The sequence below is a fragment of the Blastomyces gilchristii genome (genome assembly GCF_000003855.2).
Source record: "Blastomyces gilchristii SLH14081 genomic scaffold supercont1.5, whole genome shotgun sequence".
NCBI classification, from domain to species: Eukaryota; Fungi; Ascomycota; class Eurotiomycetes; order Onygenales; family Ajellomycetaceae; genus Blastomyces; species Blastomyces gilchristii.
In genome coordinates, this window is record NW_003101678.1 from 2,384,746 (window position 1) to 2,401,910 (window position 17,165).

Genomic DNA, 17,165 nt, shown 5'->3' on the forward strand with positions numbered 1-17,165 from the left:
AGAATCTAGAGTCTTGAGTGAGTTATATTCATAAAGAGTAGTGTCTGCAGAGAAGTCAGTCTTTATATTATTTTAAAATTCTATGTCAAGATTGATATAAGTGTTAACATGAGAGCTTCAATCATAGTTGAAATCTAAGAATCAATGATTAAGCTGTTCACAGTTTCAGATATCAATAAGATTATTATTATCATACTGTGAATTTTGATAGATAAGTAATACTTAAGAGAGATCAAGCTCTTCTTTATTATTCTGATTATCTTCAAACTCAGGTTCTGATTGCAGTATATCTTCATTATAGACATCAACTGAGTGATTATAAGAAAGACAGCAATAATTAAAGACCTCTGTAAAAGAGAGTTAAGAAGTGAGAAGATCAATAATCTTGAGATCTTTAATTTAATGAAAAGAATAATAAAGAAGAAGTTTGATATAAGTATAGTTCTCTGAATTAGTTTTGAACTGATAAACAGAAAAGTAGATCAATACTTGAGATTTTATATAAGAATATCTCTTAATTTAATGACTGTGAGAAAAGATTTAAAGAAATTTAAAAAATAAAAGATTTTCAAATTCAGTTGACTACTGCTTATATTTTTTCAAAAAGAATGAATTATATTATAATTCATCAGATTTAAGAATATAGCTATAATAATATTAAGATTCAGACTAATAATCAACTATAATTAACTTATAAGAACTTATTTATAAAGAAAGATTTAAAAGAAGATAATAAACCTTCTAAGCAGATCAATCACACTTATCAATAAATCAATTTATAAGTTTAACAACTGTAGAGAGTAGTGAGTAACTTGAACTAACTCTTGAAATCACTTATTAAATAATCTGATAATAGAATTCTGTGTCTATTTCAGTGTTAACAATGTACTTAGACAGATAATCAAGAACAGTATAACTGTTAGTGTAGAGAGTAATATCAGTATTTACTAGTCAGTTAACTGTAATCAATCTGTTATAGTTATTAAGAATTGAGTTATTATAATAAAGATACAGTCAGTAATATCTACTACTCAAAGATTTGAGAATAGCATAGTCAGTCTGATATTTATACAGAAAGTAAAATCAGTAATATAGATTATCAGTGACTCAGTGTTTATAAATACAGTACTTTTTACTACAGTGATGATATTAAACACAGTTGAGAACTGTAGATAAATATTCAATGATATTCATCTGATTAGAATAACTGAGAGAAAGTGATAACTGTGTATCTTCAGACTGAGTGTGATTAGACTCAGAATTCTCAGCTGTAATAATAAGATCTCAGTAGTTAGTAAAGACTTAATGAGAGTCTTCATTCATATCAAGTTCAGAATTCAGTGCATTCTTATATTAAAATATACTATATAAGTGCACTGATTCACAATCTTGTCACTTGTAATAAGTTCAGTAACTTAGAATTTTAAATTTCAGATCTAGAATCTTTTTCTTGAAAATTGTAAGTTATAGATGAAAGTAATATACAACTATAGTGAGATAGTTATAAATACTATCTCTTACAAACTTTAATCTCTCAAGATCAGTGTCATGCTTTTAAATAATATAGTCAGAAAAGTGATATATCAGATTATTTCAGTGATAATCTACAGCTAAGAGAGTAAGAAATAGATACAGAGATCTGATATTTTAAATATAGACTTATAGCTGATAATATTTTATATCTTAAAAAGAATAAGTTTTACAAAGACTCTCTGCAAACTGTGTAAGTAAATTTAAAATTATGATAGATTATAAAGTATTAGTAGTAAAAGCAGTCTGCAGCTTCTGTAAAGTGAGGTTCTTAATAAGAGAGTTAGTTGAATTATAGAAAAAGCAGTCTCAATTATTACTCTATCTATAGAATAGAGAATTGAAAAGAATATATTAAAAATAGCTATAACAGACAAAGTGACTGTTATAATATTTAAGAAGAAACTATATATAATCTGTAAGACTAATTATTCTTTATCTAGAAAGAATGAATTCAGCTTCATCTCATAAGAAAAGTATTGAAAAGACTTAAGAAAAGAGTGAATGAGTGTTGTTAAACTCACTAAGTAATATATTATAAACTGAAGACAGAGTGAGATGATCAATTTATTCTTACTATAATATTTTAAGTTCATAATAAAGTTATTTAACTTCAGACTGTGAGATTAAAAGATCTGAAATATTAAAGTATTCAGATAAGATATTTAAGTTATTAAGATTTAAATAATTCTTATTCTTAATAGCTATTAATTCTTACTTATTAAGCTTGTGAAAAGAAATCTGATCAGAGATATCTTTATTTTCAGATAACTAATTTCAAGTCTTTTTATCAATCACAATGTTCTGATAACTGAGATAGTTTTTATAGAGATAGATTAATCATTGAATAATAGCTTCTTTATAAACTATAAAATCTCAGTGAAACTGATATTGTAAGTAAGAATCTGTATTTAAATTTAAAGACTTTAATATAATAATATCAAGATTCTTAGAAAGAAGTGAGAGAGTGTTATAAATATAATCAGTATCTCTAAGAAAGTTAATAATATAATCTTTATACTTATACTGATATTCTCTGACTTAACAGATCTTAATAAAGATATATATATATGAAATTAATATCTCTTCAATCTGACTAAGAATAGAAAGATCTGAATTAAAATTACTGAAATTAAGATTATTCTCTTAAGAGAATAAAAACAGCTTATCAGATAGCTATCTCAAATTAATAGTATAATAATAAGTATAAATATTATTATGAAGATTTATTCTGAATTAGTGAATTTGATAACAGCTACAGATCTTTATCTGTAAATCTTCAAATATGTTATAAAATTTCTCTATACACTGTTAATTATCAGAATTAATAGCTGAATCTGTAAGATAAGTAGAACTCTGAGAATTTATTAAAGAATCTGAGATAATTACAGTCTATAACTGATTATATTTCTGAAGAATTATGAGAACTTCTATATTTAATATATTAATTAAGCTTTCAGACTATATAAAGTATTAGAATATTAAGAGACTATTAACTCTTTTATTAAGTTAATTAATGAATAAATCTGCAGAACTCTGAGAAACAGAGTTTTAAAAAGTTAAGAATAAGAAAAACAGTGTAAAAGCTGTCTACAGTAAAAGTATATCTATAAAAGTGAAATAAGATTAACTTAGAGATGAGTTGAACAATAATATAGATAATTAATAAAAGACTGAAGAGAGATCTGCAGAATTAAAAGATGAATTAATTATCAAAGATAATAATCACAGCTGTTTTCTTAATTAAGTTAAGAATAAAGTTAATGAGAAATACTCTTTATAATATCTGATAATATAATAAGCTCTTTGAATAATAGTTTTCTTTTTACAGACTACTGTTAATAAAGATATATCAGAACTATGAATCTTATAGTAATAAAACTTAATCTCAGATAATATATCTATTTTAATAAACTGTTTACAGATCTGAGAGACTGCTATTAATTATATAAAGTATTAATATATCTGAGATAATAAGAGAAGTTCAGACTTATTTATTATAGAATCTGTGACTATAGAAGAATCTGATTTCACTGTACATATTTATTTACAATTCTACACAGTGTAAAGAGATAATCAGTGATAGAAAAGATGTAATAAAAGAAGATTACAATATCTGAGTTCTCTGAGTGTGATATTGAAGACAGATAGCTGTAGAAGTAGTAGAATGCTATAAAGAAATAAATTAATCAAGAGACTGATTTCATAAGCAGTGAACACAGACTTTTAATATGTTATTCATTCTTGAGAATCTATGAAAAATAATTGATCAGATGTATTATCTATTCAAGAATCTGTACAGAGTAGATAGTTAATAAGATATGTGATCTATTATTCAAGAATCTGTATGAAGTAGATAGTTGATAAGATATGTGATCTATTATTCAAGAATCTGTACAGAGTAGATGATTGATGAGATGAAAGATGAACATGTTATGAGCATGCAGAGATGCAGCCATAGTGAAATGTCACAGGATTGTGCTTCACTTAATTCTACATCAATCAGTGAGCTGTATTCGCGCCAAGAACCTCAAAAAGGAAATTCTCCACTTTTAATGACCAGGGTTTTCATCATATATTTGCTTCGCTTCGCTCCGCAAATTATTTATATAGTGAAAATCATTTTCTTCTAATCTATTGATTAACTCTCTATAGTCAAGAACTGATCTCAGATTGTGAATGTAATCAATAGATTATGATAAAATCATTTTGTGATAGAGACAGGATTTGAACCTTGCAACCCTGATGTCTAAGAAGGATCATCCCCTATAGTCAGTTCCTACTTCCCATGAGCCCTCCATGGACAGCGCTTTCACCAACTACGCTATCCACCCCACCCCTTTCTTCTTGTGAATTCTATCATCAGTTCAGCCGAGTTAGCAATGCTACACAGTATTGGAAATGGGCTTGGACAGTGTCCTTCTTAGATGGCCCCTTTTATACCCCGTGAGGAAGACCAACACTTCCTCGCTGCCTCTTCCGCATCATAGCCCCAGATTGCTCTCTGTGTCTCCCTGTCGTTCCACGTATCGGGATTCTTGGCGCCCTTCATTGCAGCTGCAAACCGCTCATCCCTCTTGACTTGCTCTGGCCCGTCAGGAAGATGCAGTTCGATTCGAATATCGGTGCCAGATTGCTGGATTCGTTCTGCGCGGGCTTTTCGACACTTCTCATAAACGTACAGTGCAAATGGGACGTCTTTCGCCGTCTCTATTTGGGATAATACCACCCCAAGAGCGGCTGCATCCTCAAGGGCTTGAGCGGCACCTTGTGCTATGTAAGGTCTATGACGACCAGTAAGCGTTGGCCTATATATACCCCTTACTTTCATCAAGCCTACAAATTTCGATTGTTCGTGCAACTTACAGCATAGGATGACATGCATCCCCAACCAGGGCGCAGGAGCCTTTTACCCACGTTTGCAATCGCGGATGCAAACAGAGTCTTGACTTTAACACACTCGTGGACGACGCAACTAGCTTTGAAAGTCGGGGATCCCACCCACCAAACGCCTCCATAATCTCCTCTCTTGTCCCGGGGATAGTCCAGGACTCGCCAGTTGGCCCGTTGTCAGGATGGACGAAGACAGAGTTATACAGCTGGTGGTTCCGTATCGGGTAGCCGATGACATGCCGGTGCGGACCAACCCATCGCACTGCCTGTGGTTTGTTTATTAACTTCGCAGTCTCTTCATCCTCCAGCATTTTCTCACGTGGTATGAGGATCCGGAAAGCTACGTCCCCACTAGGCTGTACTCTATGACCGATACCTGGAAACATCTTCCTTCTGACAGTGGATTTGATACCATCAGCTGCAATAACTACATCACCATATACTGCCTTCCCGCATTGTAGGTGAACTGCTGTAAGATCGAAGTCGATATCAGTAACGGTGGCACCCGCTCGTATTTGAATATTATCTAGCTCCAAAATTCTGTCAAGGAGGGCTTTTTGGAGGTCTCCACGGTGAATGGCGGCAGCTTCGCCGTACTGATGGTTAACGGCAGTTTCGTTCAGGACTCGTCCATCCTGCCATCGGACGACTTGGATGCGCTCAAGGACAACGCTGGTCTTTTTGATCGCCGGCTCAACTCCCAAACCTAAAATAGGAAATGTTGACAAGTGGATCCGCCAATGTCAATCATGTCAGATCACTTACGCCGAAGGACGCTTCGCATGTTCGGGGAAATCTGAATTCCCGCGCCTAGCTCCCGAATCTACACAAATAATCCATGATTATTTCAGCCTGGCGATGCCTTTAACTGGTGGCTTATCAACCCATACCTGGGGGGCAGATTCGAGTATGAGAATCCTGTGTCCCCGGATTGCCAAAGAAATCGCGGTCGCGAGGCCTCCAATGCCTTCAAAAGGGACGGGCCACAAGTTAATATCGTTTTCCTATGATCCCTCCCCATCGTCTACCGATTGCGAGTTTGCATACCTGCTCTATCTCATATCGTAAGCGCAAGGGCAACAACAGACAACAGCGACAATCAAGTATATATAAGCAATATGATTTCAAAAATTCCTTACCCAACAACAACCACCCTTAGAGGCCGCCGGGCTTGGAGGATCTCCATTCCGTCATCTAACCCCAGAGACTAATTCAACTTGGAAGGGTATAAAGAGTAGAAAATAGTCGTGATACCGACCACCAAAGTTATGCTGGTCGACAGGGACAATATCTCGAGTATTGCGGCCCGCCCCTTTTTGGAATGGGTGCCAGTATATATAGAATATAAAGAAAACCACGTTACATCCACCCTACCCAGCGTTTTGGAATGGGCCCATGCCCACCCTCAGCTCGTCCGTCCCAGGATTCCATATCTGTCACCCTATGCGCCACGTCGCACCCATGTCCAAATGCAAAGATAGTCATTCTTGCCCGGTAGCTCCGCGAAAGCAGATCCTCCAGCAGGGATGTTTTTGAAATCATTCAATTCGTCCCGGATATTCATTTTGGCCTCGTGGACGGATGCTGGCGAGCCAATAGCCCTAGTTCTGCTAGGTTCCCAAGATCCTGATCCGGCAGGGTATCATTTCCCGGTTCTGCGCAGACTGCATCTCTTTACTCGTATCCGTCGATAAATGAAACGTGGGAGGGCTGGTTTTCCAAACTAATTCATCGACGGAGAAGCCCCACGTATTTTCCACGTATTTTTTTTTGGCAAAAGTCACACCTTAATCCTTGTCGGTGATCCCGCTGTTACAACACTATGATTCAATAGTAGAGATAAGTAGATGCCGGACTCACCATTTGCTAGCTAGTAGAGTCTTAACAAACTTGAAACGCTAGGACCTTGATGCTCTGGTCAAAGTGATTTTGCCGAAAATAATGATCCAGCTACCTCAACTCCCCTCCTCTCCATCCCAATCAACTTCAATACTTGGCGGAGCCTCAACCCCGTTTGCCAGGGATGGACGAGCAAGACAAGCTACCAATTGCTCGCTGGCAAGATTATTCGATATAAACACGGCTTTACTCGACATTCTCTCTGCCGGTAATTTTATTTTCTGTCGCCTTCGGATCCGATCCCCTCTGCTCAGAAGGTCCGTACATGTATAGACGTCATCTCACCAGGTGCTTCGGCATGATGTCCGGTATGGGATTCTTCTAAGCTATTAAAAACGCAGGAAATTCCTTTGAAGAAAATAAGATATGATGAGACAGAGTGACAAAGGAATGAATTAGTCATCAAGAAGAACGGTATAAAAAGTGAAATGAAGTGAAGGAAGGAAAATGTCATTTTCGATCTGAATATTCAGATGTGGGATCCGTTGTTAGTCCCGTCTGCGTAGTAGGCATGCAACCTGATATCCCTGTATCAGGCTGTGATCCTTAAGTCAACCTGCATCTGCAGGGTGCGTCTGACAGGTCCAAGCAAAATAGGTAAAAATTTCCAAAATATCAAACATTTAAAATATTTACCGGCGACACTCCTCCTAAAAAGCAGTAAAAATATTTTGATGCATTCAAACCGGCTTTTTGCCTGATGCGACATCCAAAGTCAATCATGTGAGCTGAAGACAGGTATGGTATGGTGATGGTGATATCAGATTGTGGATCTCATGTCCAAAAATTAGCTGTGCCCTGGCACAGATCGATTAGGTACACGAAACGTTTAGTACATACATCCATGTACATGTATTCCATATATCATTGTATTCCGTACGGCTATGCCTTCTTGGCTTTCCACCGTGAGAAGAAATGATGCGCAAGTTACACAAATTGGGCTTTGAAATATCCCATTACAACATCCAGCCAATCAATCCGGAGAGTCGAAATGGCGATTGATGAATGGAATATAGAACCATCATTGATACACGGCCAATCATTTCCCTGATCTCCTCGGATGAAAGCTGCAGCATATGCGACCGTTATACAGTCGCTGAGTTTTTGCCCCAATCTGGGTATATTGCGGAGGAGAGTTCCCAGGTTGTGGGATGATCTCAGCCTCAGCTGTAAAATGACCAGTTCCCGCCACATCATGGTGTCGGCTGGTTGCGCGTATGGCGAGCGTGTGGATTGCTGTTCCACAGGTGACAAGTGCAGGAGGAGCTGAGACTCCAATCCAAACTGGAGATGTTTTCCTGTGCTTTTTCGGCAAGGGCGAGTTTAAGGACACGTGGGGGATGTGGCATAGGGATTACTGATAGGTAAGCATGGGAAGCGCTATTGAATGATGAAATGGCCTGAGCCAGCTAACACTCTTGAGACATGCCTGATTTGAGACAGAGGAGCATTTGCTATAACTTTTTATCATAAATGGGGATCCCATCGGAAGCATTGACCTCTGCTGGTGCACTGGTTTCTTCCCTTGTTTTTGTTTTCCATAATCGAACTAGAGAGAGATTTGGAGCTGCTTGCTCAGAGAAGCGGCTGGCTTCACTTCAGACGTTCAAAAAGCGCGCCTCTTTCGCAGAATAAATTGCTAAATGCGGGAATGGATGCCATGCCAAAACATGCGTTCTCCGGAGCGAAGTTGGTCTGCGATGAGATGATGGGTCAGGATTGTCGGGATGGGGGAGATTGTATACATTTCTGGCGATTCCGTTCGACACGTTGGGCCAGAAGCCATGAGCGGCGGCTAAGACTTCCCCTTGTTGACAATTCTACCCGCCCCGCATTTCCGGAATTGGTTCCGCGCGCTTATCCTCGGTTAAACCGACTGCAGAAGAGCGCGCTAGCTGCTGCAGCCGAAAGCGCAACAACGGCAACAATTCCGGATGACGTCAGCATGATGCGCCTGAAGATGCAACATCGAGGGTTCGTTCGGACTTGCAAGCGATAGATGCTAGAGGTTGTTGTTAAGATACTACTTACAGCTGCTGTGCTAGATATTGTCACCATCTTCTCAAATTCTGTCCTACATAAACCATTTCCTTCTCCTCACACACTGGGCTCAGTGAGCTAGATTCGGTAATTTCACCCATACATAGCCAACACTTAACAGTCACACACTCACACACTCACAATATATATATATATAGATATATATACATACAGCGCCATCATGCCCGTCTCAGACTTCTCCACGCCGGAGAAATACACCTACCTCAATGGCTTCGGCTCCTATCACGAGTAAGCTCCAGATGGGTACCTTCCGAGTCCATTCTGCCAATCCCCCGCGAAACTGACATCCACCCGCATCCAGGTCGGAAGCCATTGAAGGCGCCTTGCCAATCGGGCAGAACTCGCCACAGATGCCCTCCTATGGCCTCTACGCAGAGAAGCTCTCCGGCACAGCCTTTACCGCTCCTCGCCATGAGAACCAGCAAACATGGCTCTACCGGATCTTACCCTCAGCCGCCCACCAACCCTTCGTCGAAGTAGACTCCTCCACCTACCACACCAGCCTGTCCAAGGATGCCAGCTCTCTCAAACAGATCCCTAACCAGCTGCGGTGGAACCCCTTCGATTTCAACGAGGACGTTGACTGGGTGAATGGGCTGCATCTGGTTGCTGGCGCAGGAGAACCTGCAATGAAGACTGGCTTGGGAATCCTCATCTTTGCTGTAGGCAAGGACATGGGCAATGAAGCGTTTTATTCGGCGGACGGGGACTTTCTGATCGTGCCGCAGCATGGTGTTTTGGATATCCAGACTGAGCTGGGGAAACTCCTCGTGCGTCCGAATGAGATTTGTGTCATTCCCCGCGGTGTTAGGTTAGTTTTTATATCCTACCCAATTTAAAATATATAAAATGAAGGTATCTCTTCCACATTTGTGAAATAACCGCTAATATACCAAGCAGATACCGCGTCGCTCTCCCCACCGGCCCTGCCCGCGGCTACATCTGTGAACTCTACCAGGGCCACTACCAACTCCCCGAACTGGGCCCTATCGGCTCCAACGGACTCGCCAACGCCCGCGACTTCCAAGCCCCAACCGCCTGCTTCATCGACGACGAAGACGATGAAGCCGTCGCCAAAGGCGCTACACGACCCGAATGGCGCCTCCACAGCAAATTCAACAATACCCTCTTCACCGCCCGCCAATCGCACACCCCCTTTGACGTCGTCGCCTGGCACGGCAACTACTACCCCTACAAATACGATCTAGGCCGCTTCAACACCATCGGCTCCATCTCCTTCGACCACCCGGATCCATCCATCTTCACCGTCCTCACGGGTCCCTCAGACCACGTCGGCACGGCCATTGCGGACTTTGTGATCTTCCCCCCGCGCTGGCTGGTGGCCGAACACACCTTCCGCCCGCCCTGGTACCACCGCAACACGATGTCAGAGTTCATGGGCCTGATTTCCGGTGATTATGATGCGAAGATTGGCGGGGGGTTCCGACCTGCGGGGGCCAGTTTGCATAATGTGATGAGCGCGCATGGGCCGGATGCGCAGACGCATCAGGCGGCGAGTCAGGCGGAGTTGTCGCCGAAGAAGGTTGGGCAGGGGAGTTTGGCGTTTATGTTTGAGAGGTTTGTAGCGTTTCTCTTTACCATTTACTTACTTCTATTCCCCTCTTTCTATATGTGTGAATTGCTTTTGCTAACGTGTTTATTGTTGAATGTAGTTGCTTGATGGTTGGGGTGTCAGAGTGGGGGCTGAAGACGTGTCAGAAGGTGCGGGAGGATTATAACGCTGAGAGCTGGATGCCGTTGAAGCGTAATTTCCAGAATCCGAAGAAGAAGGGGCTGGTAGTTAGTTGATTTGATTGTAGGTTATAACGTTTACGCTCATCATGAGTGGGTTAGTAGCTATTTTCGACAATTTCGATATATCACTCACGTTGTTACGTATTTTACTTCAATAGCAAGGAATAGTTAAAGTGGACGATTTGATTTATGATATTCAACTTCTTCCGAACTGTGCATCTTAGCCAGATACCACCACCACACCCAATGCCAATCAATCACTGCAATCTAATCTAATACATTATTAAGTTACATATATACTGTGTGTACCTCCCCCAGAATAAACAATACATAAAAAAGGCAACGACTCAACCAAACAAACAAATGCACCACTACCACCACCATACCCCCGACATATATCTACACCACAAAACCCTCCCCCTCCCCCTCCCCCTCCCCCTCCCCCCGGTGAACCATCATCTCCTTCCTCATCGCCTCCTTAACAATCGCCCCACACATCTTCGCATACGGGTTCGTCTTAACCGCCATCTGGCGCGCAATCTCGTTCCCATACCGCCCGCCCAACTGGAAATCCATACTGGCCATCTCCTCCAGGTGCTGGGCGGATTTGTCGCGGAGGTGCACGGGTAGAGTTGTTAGTGTGGCAGTGCCAGGGGTAGTATTATCATTATTATTATTATTACTATTATTATTATTCTTCTTCTTAGAGGGAGGAGATGGTTTGGAGTCGAGGGCCCGCGCGGCGCGGTAGACGATGTAGGCGCGGTGGGTGTGGGCGTTTGCGAGGATGCGGGCGTGGAGGGGGCTGAGGGGGGATGGATGCTGTGATGCGGAAGAGAGGGAGGGAGAGTACGAGGAAGAGGAAGGAGATGGGCTAAGTAGTGAAATGACCGTCGAGAGGTCGGCGAAGATCATGTTTGCCAATTCCCTTTGCTCCTCCTCATCCTTCTCGTTCCCATCCATCCCACTCTCTACCAGCATCCTCGCCGCCTGTGCCCGATTCACATACGCAGACGCATACCCCTTGTTCTCCTCAATGATGGCTGTCAGCTTCGCCACGGCCGCTCTTATCTTGTTGGCATCTCTGATTGTGTCTCTGCCTGTTGTCTCTGCCTGCAAGGGGAGTATCGCGGCGCGTTCCAGCGCTTGTAGTTTTGAGAGTTCGGCGGGGGATATGCCGGGGAGCTGCTGAGGAAGGGAAGAGTCGAGGTGGATTCCGGTAGAAGCGTTTGAAAGGGAAGATTCGGCGTCGAAGAGGGCTTGGAGGACGGCGGAGTCGTTGGCGGAGAGATGGGGGGCTGAGGCGGTTACTGCTGTCGTTGCGGTTGCCATTTTTAGCGGTAGTATTCTAGATTATATTAATTTGTGGTATTGGTTATAGTTAATTTGACATTTGACAACTATTTCATAGTTGATGCTGGAGGGTGTTTAGTTGGGGAGCAAATAATATGTCTCTCTATATATTTTAATATATAGAGGTTGCATATAACCGATCTGCCATACATCCAGCAGTCGCCCCCAGACTCCAAGCTGGGCGACGGCTAACTACCTACTTTTTGTATGGCAACCGCACTGCCGGAGCGCCCAGGATAGGTTCGGTATTGGCGCCGGCTGTGATTGGTGCGCAGTCCTCCGCCCCGACAGTAGCCGGGCGATTGCCACGCTCGCCGAAAGTAGCCAAAAGTGCCTCAGCAGCGGTGATGGGTAATGCTATGGGCACCAGCAACCCTGGAAACACAGCAAAGCACCCCGGAACCACGGGGCATGGCCCTTATCTTATCGGCTAGTTACATGGCATATTTCGCCGGGGACCCGCGGCTGCCACTGCCGGCAGACCGTTTGCCCAGCGTGGATATCAGAACAGGCTAGATGGATGTGTATATATATCGCTGGGGATAGCTAGCTTGTTCTCGTCTCCATCACAGATCGAAATTCCTTTTTAAAAAAAACACAGCACGAGTTGACACTGTGTCACGGTGTCACAGTGAAACACATAGCACACACTTAAAAAACACTCCAGAACGGGATTTATACATATATATATTTACGTAGACATGGCTCCCGCTGCTATTTCCCCACCCGGCAGTCCACGCCGACAAACCAACGTGATCTGTCCAGCTACAAGGGCTACGACCATGTCCACTGGTACGTGGGCAATGCAAAACAGGCCGCCGCCTACTACACAGCCCGCATGGGCTTCGAGAAAATCGCATACCGAGGCCTGGAGACCGGATCCAGGGTCGTCGCCTCGCACGTCGTCGGCAACGGCGATATTACCTTCGTCCTGACCTCGCCCCTGCGATCACTAGACCACCTCTCTCAGTTCAACGACGAGGAGCAGGCGCTGCTAAAGGAGATCCATACGCATCTGGAAAAGCACGGCGATGGCGTGAAGGACGTTGCGTTCGAGGTCGATGATGTTCAGGCTGTTTTCAACGCCGCGGTGCGGAATGGGGCCACGGTTGTGTCGGGCATTAAGATGCTGGAGGATAAACAGGGGGTGGTCAAAGTGGCTACCATACAGACATACGGCGAGACGACGCATACTTTGGTCGAACGGGCGGGATATTCCGGCGTTTTCTTGCCCGGTTATCGAGAGGAGACGGCCAAGGATCCCCTTTCAAGACATCTACCGCCAGTCCCGCTGCTGCATGTTGATCATTGCGTTGGCAACCAGGATTGGGATGAGATGGACAGAGTTTGCGAATAGTAATATTTCCCCCTTCATTTCTGATACGGCGTGTAAGGGAGGAACCTGCTAACCCCCCTATTTCAGTTATGAGAAAGCCCTAGGCTTCCACCGATTCTGGTCCGTCGATGATAAGGATATCTGCACGTATGTGTTGTTCTCTTCCGTATTAGTTAAACATATCCAATTAATAAGAAAAAATCCTTCCCCAGCGAATTCTCCGCCTTAAAATCTGTCGTCATGGCCTCGCCCAACGAGCGTGTAAAAATGCCCATAAACGAGCCCGCAAGGGGCAAGAAACAATCCCAGATCGAAGAATACATCAACTTCTACAACGGTGCTGGCGTCCAACACATCGCGCTCCGATCGGACGATATCATCCGCGACATCACAAACCTGAAAGCGCGCGGTGTCGAGTTCATTAAAGTTCCCGAGACATACTATCAGGATATGAAGGTGCGGTTGGAGCGGGGCGGGATGAAGTTGAAGGAGGACTTTGAGGCTTTGAAGAGTTTGGATATTCTCATTGATTTTGATGAGGGCGGGTATTTGTTGCAGCTGTTCACCAAGGTAGGATCCCCTCTCTCGCTCCTAGAATCCTTCATCCCGTCAGGTCCTGCCTATGGGGGCTGCTAGTTGGAATCATGCTAACGGCGATATTCAGCACCTCATGGACCGTCCCACCGTCTTCATTGAAATCATCCAACGCCACAACTTCTCTGGCTTTGGCGCGGGGAATTTCAAATCCCTCTTCGAGGCCATCGAGCGCGAGCAGGCGCTGCGTGGTAATCTGATTTAGAGAAGCAAAAACACGCGACACGACACTATAGATGACGTCAATTTTGTTATTCTCTGCGCATTTTTGGTTGGTTTTTCTTTATAATCGCATCATTTGTGCTGTATATCATGCGAATTCTGCTGAATGATTTGTTCTTTCTTTCTTTATTTTCGACAATTTTGTGGCGGCATATGACGTATGGTTTTTGATCGTCCAGCCAGCTCTTCGTTTGGATATATCAGGCGGTAGATGTATATATAATGGGTGGATTGCCAGAAAGAACTGCTGTTGTTGAGAGAGGAAACGGTAAGGACCGAATGACTACTAGAAGCAGTTGGTACCGGGCCGAGGATGTTGAGTTCTTGCCTTAATCAGTGTACTACAGTAAAACAACATAGTCACCATTATCAAATTTTTTATCACAGCCAGGTCTGGCATTCTTGTCATCACTTGCCGCTGGAGCGTGCTTCCTCCCCGTTCTATTTCCGAGGCGTAAGTAGGCCGAGTAGTACTGCAACCTGATGATGGATCCAGTGGTGTCACGCTTAAGGGGCTACGTTCGTTCTACCGCCCTTCCGGGTTGTAGCGGTGAGGTTGTGTTATGTATTTCCCGAACTACCGCGGTCAAAACCCATTTCTCAACCATGCGTGCTCTTCGGCCGTAGCGGATTACGGCATATTCGACTCTCACTAAGCCCGAGAGTCGACGAGTTAGCTAGCTCGGAGGAACTTGTTATATCCGGAGAAGACATCTTCTAAGTAAAAGTGGAAGGGGCCTGTGGATTATACACACAAATTTTTTCGTCGAACTGATTCCACGACTGCGATCGCGGACGTAAACCCGCCTCTCCACTCTGAAATAATGGCAATTGCTTGTGCGCCCAGTCCACTGCCGGTTCTTAAGCCGGTTGTTTTGACCTACCTTCGTCTGCAATGACATTGCAGTGATATCGTGTTGGCGATCCCTTCTGTAGCATGTAGCAGAGCAGTTTTCGCCTATCCTTAACTGCTTGTCTTAATTGATATGTAGATCCGATGAATAAAAAGGCCCCCAAAACATCCGAATTTTTAGGGATAAAGGTGAGGGAGGCTTGTCGCTCTTTCTATAATTTCCAACCCGGCCGGAATCTCCTTGCTCGCATACTGAAATAGTTACATGTCGCGCGGTAGAGGTTTGTTTTCTCGAGAAGAGGATGTGGTTTTAAAAGATGTTATACATACATGTAGAGTTCACGATTCGCAAATGGCAAATCCGCCCATATGTAACACGTAAAACGATCTAGAATGCGAATGCAAGCTCCGTTCAAAAACTGGCATTTTGATTTAATAACCTACCGCTCCCATCTTTAAGAATACTTCGTCATTCTCTATCTTTGCTTTGACATCGGGTGCCTGTAACTCATCGACATCCCACTGGGAATGAATGAAGCGTCCGTGGAGCATAGCCACAGCATAGGATGTCGCCCATACAGCAAATTGGCCAGAGTAAACTTTCTTGCAAATTTTTTGTTAGTTGCCTATTCACATTTCATGGATTGCAATACTGCGATATAGATAATCACGATATCAAGGAATGGGAGTAGAAAGAGGGGGTGGGGAGGTATTTACCAGCATCCCAATCAATCATAGCTATCAGGGGCAAACCCAGCTGCCATTACCCCTCGGCTGAAAATCGTACCTGGATCGAAGCTAACCATCTGAGCCTTCTCAACAGGTTCTTGAGTGGCAATGCGATGTAAGAGCGCTAAAAACGCAGCTTTGCTGGAGGCGTAGATACCTGCCATAGGGTTGTGATGGAAATCGCCAACTACCACTAAGGATACTTGAATGAGGCTCTGTACGTTACAGACAAGAACAAAAAAAATATCAGTTAAGGCCAAATGGTAACAAAGAAGTATCACTAAAAGGGTAAGTCAGCGACACTGGGTAATGAAACAAACTCCCACTTCCTTCTTCCTATTTGGAGTCACATCGATGTTCTCACAAAAAAAAGTTGCGTCATATCCAAATTTGCACGGGCATTCGTATCAAACGCCGCGGACGCATCGCTGTTATTAGCTTTCACGATATCGCTCAGGGATCTATGACTCCGGAGTTTAACATGAGCACATCAACTCCAGCGTGTTCTTCCTTGAGTTGGTCCCAGAAGCGCGCGACCCTTGATGTGTAAGTGATGTCGCATGGCACGGCCTGTAGGTCACCATCATATCTAGGGACTTCCTCTTTAAGTTGTTTGACTGCATTGAGGAGGATTTCGGAGCGACGATCTAGCACGCGCGAAGCATGTGGCGATCGCTAACCCGATACTGCCGCCGCCGCCAGTGATTCCCACGGTCTGGTCGGCTTGAGAGTGAACGGGATATGGTGTTTTATGAACGGTCTTCGTCGCGAAGTGCGCCATGCTGGGATAAGGAGAATTCAGGAGATGGAATTTGAAGGAGGCCGGTCGCGGGGCGGCAGGGAATATCCATGGGTTTAATTGTGTACTCCAATGCTTTCATAAAAAAGCACCGGAGGGGTATACATTCCGACTATTTATATTTAGTCCTCGCAGTTTCCTCCTCATGTCTTCACAAGGTGATGACTCGTTACGGTCATTCTGGCTGACCATTGCACCCGAAGATGCTGCGGAGGTCCGCAACATTTTTATAGCTATTCAAGGGCTTCTCTTTTGTTCAGGTGCTGGATTATCCTAAACCGTGCGCAAGCGGAGCTCCGCTAATATCAAGCAACAATTGCTGGCGGAGATCGAGTGAGGTTGCGGAGTTGGTGGATTTCCGCCGACTTTTCCTGTTCTGGACAAGAGCCCTGCTTAGCGCCCTACTTAGCGCCCTACTTACTTTGCGCTTCCTTAGTCAGCCAGCCCTCCCTTCATCCAAAAAAGAAACACGGAGCAAATATCGCTCGTTTGCGATGCAGGATTCCTCCGCAGCTGTTAGCAAAAATGGCTGGCTCCCGCAGAAAAGTCTGCTCTTCGTGTATCAAGGCCAAGCGCCACTCCGATTTGCGCGCCCCACAATGCAAGCGGTGTGCTACCAGGGGCTTGACTCTACCTAGATA

General features: G+C 43.5%; 7 protein-coding genes across 8 annotated transcripts; 4 read left to right on the forward strand and 3 right to left on the reverse strand.

Moving 5' to 3' along the window:
• Nucleotides 1–4,116: 4,116 nt before the first annotated feature.
• On the reverse strand, nucleotides 4,117–8,574 carry BDBG_03438. Of its 2 annotated transcripts, XM_031721251.1 has the most exons (6): nucleotides 6,063–8,574; nucleotides 5,971–5,975; nucleotides 5,814–5,890; nucleotides 5,689–5,746; nucleotides 4,897–5,629; nucleotides 4,117–4,814 (listed from the first exon to the last, which is right to left on the reverse strand). In XM_031721251.1, the coding sequence occupies exons 1-6, from the start codon at nucleotides 6,107–6,109 to the stop codon at nucleotides 4,454–4,456; spliced, it is 1,281 nt and encodes a 426-aa protein (XP_031577740.1). In that variant the 5' UTR covers nucleotides 6,110–8,574; the 3' UTR covers nucleotides 4,117–4,453. The 2 variants fall into 2 exon arrangements, with proteins under 2 accessions (XP_031577740.1, XP_031577741.1); XM_031721252.1 differs by having other exon boundaries at nucleotides 5,814–5,975.
• Nucleotides 8,361–8,821, forward strand: BDBG_03440 (uncharacterized protein; the record flags this gene model as incomplete). Its single annotated transcript, XM_002626230.2, has 1 exon — nucleotides 8,361–8,821. The coding sequence occupies exon 1, from the start codon at nucleotides 8,474–8,476 to the stop codon at nucleotides 8,819–8,821; it is 348 nt and encodes a 115-aa protein (XP_002626276.1). The 5' UTR covers nucleotides 8,361–8,473.
• A 105-nt stretch (nucleotides 8,822–8,926) lies between these two features.
• BDBG_03441 (homogentisate 1,2-dioxygenase) lies at nucleotides 8,927–12,113 on the forward strand. The gene is made up of 4 exons (XM_031721253.1): nucleotides 8,927–9,111; nucleotides 9,185–9,694; nucleotides 9,784–10,461; nucleotides 10,557–12,113. Exons 1-4 carry the CDS (start codon nucleotides 9,044–9,046, stop codon nucleotides 10,690–10,692), a joined length of 1,392 nt encoding a protein of 463 aa, XP_031577742.1. The 5' UTR covers nucleotides 8,927–9,043; the 3' UTR covers nucleotides 10,693–12,113.
• On the reverse strand, nucleotides 10,726–12,135 carry BDBG_03442 (uncharacterized protein). Its single transcript, XM_002626232.2, has one exon. The coding sequence runs from the start codon at nucleotides 11,968–11,970 to the stop codon at nucleotides 11,038–11,040; it is 933 nt and encodes a 310-aa protein (XP_002626278.1). The 5' UTR covers nucleotides 11,971–12,135; the 3' UTR covers nucleotides 10,726–11,037.
• A 123-nt stretch (nucleotides 12,136–12,258) lies between these two features.
• On the forward strand, nucleotides 12,259–14,848 carry BDBG_03443 (4-hydroxyphenylpyruvate dioxygenase 1). The gene is made up of 4 exons (XM_002626233.2): nucleotides 12,259–13,347; nucleotides 13,415–13,474; nucleotides 13,540–13,897; nucleotides 13,992–14,848. The coding sequence occupies exons 1-4, from the start codon at nucleotides 12,830–12,832 to the stop codon at nucleotides 14,124–14,126; spliced, it is 1,071 nt and encodes a 356-aa protein (XP_002626279.1). The 5' UTR covers nucleotides 12,259–12,829; the 3' UTR covers nucleotides 14,127–14,848.
• Nucleotides 14,659–16,506, reverse strand: BDBG_03444 (uncharacterized protein; the record flags this gene model as incomplete). Its single annotated transcript, XM_031721254.1, has 7 exons — nucleotides 14,659–14,795; nucleotides 15,028–15,111; nucleotides 15,327–15,384; nucleotides 15,441–15,595; nucleotides 15,784–15,940; nucleotides 16,090–16,186; nucleotides 16,406–16,506. The coding sequence occupies 7 exons, from the start codon at nucleotides 16,504–16,506 to the stop codon at nucleotides 14,659–14,661; spliced, it is 789 nt and encodes a 262-aa protein (XP_031577743.1).
• Nucleotides 16,507–16,669: 163 nt separating this feature from the next.
• BDBG_03445 (uncharacterized protein) lies at nucleotides 16,670–17,162 on the forward strand (the record flags this gene model as incomplete). Its single annotated transcript, XM_002626235.1, has 2 exons — nucleotides 16,670–16,738; nucleotides 16,785–17,162. The coding sequence occupies 2 exons, from the start codon at nucleotides 16,670–16,672 to the stop codon at nucleotides 17,160–17,162; spliced, it is 447 nt and encodes a 148-aa protein (XP_002626281.1).
• Between the last annotated feature and the right edge of the window lie 3 nt (nucleotides 17,163–17,165).

Coding starts and splice junctions, on each gene's coding strand:
- BDBG_03438 (XM_031721251.1), bottom strand. CDS start 6,109: ATGGAGATCCTCCAAGCCCGGCGGCCTCTAAGGGTGGTTGTTGTTGG. Junction 5,747..5,813: donor TACTCGAATCTGCCCCCCAG/GTATGGGTTGAT, acceptor TTATTTGTGTAG/ATTCGGGAGCTAGGCGCGGG. Junction 5,630..5,688: donor CATGCGAAGCGTCCTTCGGC/GTAAGTGATCTG, acceptor TTCCTATTTTAG/GTTTGGGAGTTGAGCCGGCG.
- BDBG_03441 (XM_031721253.1), top strand. CDS start 9,044: ATGCCCGTCTCAGACTTCTCCACGCCGGAGAAATACACCTACCTCAAT. Junction 9,112..9,184: donor GGCTTCGGCTCCTATCACGA/GTAAGCTCCAGA, acceptor ACCCGCATCCAG/GTCGGAAGCCATTGAAGGCG. Junction 10,462..10,556: donor TTGGCGTTTATGTTTGAGAG/GTTTGTAGCGTT, acceptor TGTTGAATGTAG/TTGCTTGATGGTTGGGGTGT.
- BDBG_03442 (XM_002626232.2), bottom strand. CDS start 11,970: ATGGCAACCGCAACGACAGCAGTAACCGCCTCAGCCCCCCATCTCTCC.
- BDBG_03443 (XM_002626233.2), top strand. CDS start 12,830: ATGGGCTTCGAGAAAATCGCATACCGAGGCCTGGAGACCGGATCCAGG. Junction 13,348..13,414: donor ATGGACAGAGTTTGCGAATA/GTAATATTTCCC, acceptor CCCCTATTTCAG/TTATGAGAAAGCCCTAGGCT. Junction 13,475..13,539: donor GATGATAAGGATATCTGCAC/GTATGTGTTGTT, acceptor ATCCTTCCCCAG/CGAATTCTCCGCCTTAAAAT.